The 4,832-nt window shown below is 30.2% G+C and overlaps 1 protein-coding gene across 1 annotated transcript; it reads right to left on the bottom strand.

Annotated features, from left to right (window-relative positions):
- On the bottom strand, positions 3,173 to 4,603 carry LOC109359363 (ethylene-responsive transcription factor ERF060-like). Its single transcript, XM_019604003.1, has 2 exons — positions 4,375 to 4,603; positions 3,173 to 4,326 (listed from the first exon to the last, which is right to left on the bottom strand). The coding sequence occupies exon 2, from the start codon at positions 4,317 to 4,319 to the stop codon at positions 3,381 to 3,383; it is 939 nt and encodes a 312-aa protein (XP_019459548.1). The 5' UTR covers positions 4,320 to 4,326; positions 4,375 to 4,603; the 3' UTR covers positions 3,173 to 3,380.

Genomic DNA, 4,832 nt, shown 5'->3' with positions numbered 1-4,832 from the left:
TTCGATTCTTAATGCATGGTGGTGGTCCATCAAGATAGAAATATTATTTTTAGTCTTAGTATTAAGGATAAAAATATTATTGCAAATATAAATAAATTGATAAAATTGTCATTTTAATTTTACTTTGTTTTATACAATTCTTAATTCTCAGGTACTGAAGATGAGTTGTGCTAGTTATGGACCCAACTAAAGATATTTTTTATTTTGTGGGCCTTTCTTTTTTACCCTGTATCTGGTTTTGGCAGTGTTAACTTTGTCCTGGCGTGCTAAGAATGAAGAATAAGAATATCTATTTAGATTTTGATTGTGATTTTCATTGATTTTTTATTCTTCTTGCTCTATTCTTTTGTCATAAAAATTCATATCCTCAGGAAATAAATTATTTCTAAAGTCTATTAAAAATATGACATATATCTTATTTATTTTTTATTAAGTATTATATATTTTCTTTTATTAAAATGTAAATAACGTGTCAATCTATTATAAGTGTCATCTTTTTATACCGGAAAATACTTTATCATCTTTTTTTATTTTATATTGTTAGCACCTTTTTAGATGGGGAAGAGACGGCCTTCCAATTTCCTTATCTCGAGTACCCCATGCAATAAGATAGAGTTGTTTGTAATTTTGTTCTGATGCATTTGGTTTCCTCACTTGTCTTTCAGGTTGCCATAAGAAAATTGTCATCATATTATATCGGCTGATTTTTGTTTTTTATATAAAAGGTGGACCTGATGTATGAAACTCTTATGAAATTTGCGATAATAAATATATGTAACTTAATTCTTATAAGTGATGTTGTTTCTGGTATTTGAAAATATAACTTACAAATCACAAAGCAAACAAACGTTATTATTGTATGAAGATAATTTGATTTATGCTTACAGAAAATTTAGTTTAGTACACCACTTGCACAAACACTCAATCCACGTGTATATTGGTCTAACACTATATTCTTGTACAAACACTCAAGTCACAAGTATATTTGTCTTACACAAATATAAATTTTATATGATGTTTGTCAGATTGTCAATTTTAATAGGCCCATGCTCAATTTAGAAAATATAAGCTGGTATATGAAACTTTATAAAGGATTTCATTTTATTTTAACATGCTAGTTCATATTTTAACACATAAATATATTAAAGGGGCCAAGGAAACCCCAACAGGCCCACACTATGACACTATCAGATTATAGTGTGTGGAGCCATCCAATTTTGTATTTAATCCAAGGTAGCCAAAATATGAAAAGGTTAATCATCATGTTGAGGGTGCTTAGGATTGTAGGTGAGTTACTTACTAATTTTATAAGAAAAGCTTATATATAGTTTATTAGTATAGAAGTGAGACTCATCTCCAATAATGGATAGAGGAGTAATATTTTTCTTTCAGTTTTAACGATATAAGTTTAATCTCATTTTAAATAAAATGTTATAAATGTTAATATATATTACTTTTCGTTTGCTATTTTATATTACTTCATCTTTATAGAGGAATCACACTCTTTTTCTTTTGTGAGATGTGGTACAAAATTGAAGTGTTATCCTGTGTTCCATGTTTTAAGTGAATGATTCATAAATGATCTCTCTGTTCACAGTTCTATGAGATCTCATTGACCTGAAACTATATATACCACAAAAACAGTGGCAACTGGATCCAGGCAAACTGACCATATATAATACAATCTTCTTATTTATAAGAGTAAGTACACATTTTTGTCCTTCGTGTTTTTCGTGGTTACTAATTTAGTCCATAAATAATTTAATTGTCATTTTAGTCACCAACAAATTGAACGTTAGGTCATATTAGTCCTACCGTTGACTTCACTATGTTACATCTATATGCTCACATGACACATTAAGTGCTCACATAGTTTCTACAGTCATATGTGAAATGTTTGCCATGTCACCAAACATTACCATTTTGTAAAAAAAATCAAAATTTTAGAACATAACGTTCTGAATAATTTTTTTTAAAAAAATTTAAATTTTATGCAAAACGACGACGTGTATAAATTTTTATAGTTGGACTCATTTGCTATTTATTTTTAGTTATATTTGATTACTCAAAAAATAATATAAATAAATTATATATAATATATTGTTTGTGTATAAATATTTACACTAATAAAACATAAATACTACACTTTTTTATTTATATACAAGCACAGCTGACATATGAAGGTGTTATTTAGTCCATAAAACTAATGCAGGTGAATGTGATAATGTGACATTAATTTTTGAGTTTAATATAGATGGTAATGAAATTTTTACACTATCACTTATTATTATTATTATTATTAATTTGCATTATTTTTATTTTAACATATGAATGGTGGTAATAATATGTATAGATATTGAATTCTTAATTTTTCATTCACCTATTTGCTAACAAATGTAAGTGTGATATTTCTTGTAGTCAAGTATGCAGGGTTTTAAATGTGGGTCTACCAACACAACAAAAGCTATAATATTGAGGTTTAGATAGTCCAAAAACTAAATTAAAACGCACTTTTGATCAAATCAAGCACATTTTCCTGTAATAATATGTCATTTAGTGAAATGAATTTGCCTGCAGACATAAGTTAAAACATTACAATTGTACTTGAATAAAGTTAAAAATATATAATTCATATCTTATTTATCTATTCTATAAAATTTTAATGGTTCAAATTTAATGATTAATTCAAATCACGTGAACCATTAGATTTTTATAGAATGGATAATTAAAATATACAATAGGTTTTTTAACTTACTATTGAAATTAGTGAATCTCCTCTCATAAATGACTACTTTTAACTATATAATTAGGCATTTAAATGAGAAATGAAACACCTGTGTATGGTGTGTTATTAAAAGTGGGTTAACAATGGGTCCATAATTTATAAAAGATTATATGTTGAAATTTTTGTACCATAATTTAGTAGATAACAAATAAAATATGAGAATAAGCATCTTCTATTCTAAAAGATAAGTTATAAATGTGTATTTTATTAATAATAGTTCACACATTACATTGTCATCTTATGCTCACAGCTTCCTGGAAACTTCAATTATTTTCTTGAAGGAACTTTAATTACAGTTGAAAAACAAGTAACCAATACCAAATTGAAACTCCCATGATCATGCAAGATAAAAAAACACCAGCAGACCATGAACACACTAGAGCCATATATAACCACTGACTCTGATTTAGTAACCTAAAATTTGCACGCTGTCTTAGCAAAACATCTGCAAATGTCAAAAATTTCATCACAGATTCTTGCCAATGACACCAAAACATAACCTAAATTACAAAATATAAAATACAAAATACATACCCAACCCAAAACATAGTATATAAAGAAGTAAAACTAAAACATTTAACAGAGACGAGGATTCTCATATAGCATCCCAATCAATCTCAAGAGAAGGGTATTTCTCCAACCCAAAATTCTCTATCTCATTCCATTTATTAGAATCCGAGAAATCCAAGAATGTAACAACAGATTCAGGGGAAGAAGAACCAGCTGAAGATTCATCAGACATATCAACCTTAAAATCCTCAAACTTTTCCTCTGCAGGAACATGATCTATCTGCTGAGGCTTTATATCCTCAACAGAATTTTCAGGTTTCTGATTTCTGGCCAAGTTTTCACAAATAGCTTGTAGTTTTGCATGAACAGAAGAAGGGAGAGGGTTGTAATCTCCAAACTCACCAAATACACGTGCTCCTTGGTGCTTCAAGTGTGGAAAATTAAGACGTGCAAACTCGCCTCTGAGTTTATAAGCAGCTTTGTCATAAGCCAACGCTGCTTCTTCCGCCGTGTCAAACGTGCCGAGCCAGAGACGGGTGCGGTTCTTGGGGAGTCTTATCTCTGCCACCCACTTCCCCCAATGGCGCTGCCTCACACCGCGGTATAGCTTTGTTTGTTTCTTCATTGGGACATGCTTTGGTGCGAGGTTGAAGCTGTGTTCATTTGGGTGTTGTTCGAGGAAATATAAGTAAGGTTTTAAATTGCGGTTTTGGCAGTGTTCACAATTATATTGTTGATGTTGAATGTGGACTTGGGCTTGAATTTGACTGATTTGAAATGGGGTGAGCTGATTCAGCCCAATGGAATTGGTTTGGATTGTGTTTAATGGTATTAGTAGGTTGGGATATGAGTTCGGGAGAGTCGACAAAAGTCGAGTATCAGAGATGGTTGAAGGACATGCTGACAAAGATACATCACTTTTCATGAAAGGTTCCAGTACTTTCATAAGCTCTTCATCATAGAGATCTAAGAAATTTTCACCAATCTTAGTGCCATTGTTATAGATATCAATAGCACTTGCCATTGTTTAGGGAAATGAGAAGAAAATTCAAGAGAGACCCTCTCAATTCCAAAAATAGAGAACAGGTAGAAATAAACTCCAAAGTAATGCTATTAATTGATATTTTTTTTCTTTTTAATAAACAACTAGACTTTTATCAAATAAAAATTAAACAAAAAAACTGTAAAACCTGGATTTTTCAAAACTAGGAAGATGAAATGAAAGAAGAAAGAAGAGGGACAAAAATTGGTTATTTCACTTTTAGATTTTGAGTGGCCTCACTTCACTCTTTGCATTTAGATGCTGAACCTTTGTTCATTTATATAGTGTTTTTGATGTACTACAAGTTGTATTCTTTTTTGATGAATCAATTGCCTAGTCAACTTTCAATGATAACTTTATTCCATGATGGCTATTCTATTAAGAATGCCACATCTGAAATCACCTTAATCATGATTGGTATATATTCACCTAATAGCCTACCTTACATGTGTGCAACAGTAGTTGGCCAAACTTGTCTCTATATTTTTAGGTCCT

Source organism: Lupinus angustifolius, chromosome LG01, assembly GCF_001865875.1.
Source record: "Lupinus angustifolius cultivar Tanjil chromosome LG01, LupAngTanjil_v1.0, whole genome shotgun sequence".
NCBI classification, from domain to species: Eukaryota; Viridiplantae; Streptophyta; class Magnoliopsida; order Fabales; family Fabaceae; genus Lupinus; species Lupinus angustifolius.
The sequence above is the reverse complement of the archived record's forward strand: the minus strand, read 5'-3'. Positions and strand labels throughout refer to the sequence as shown.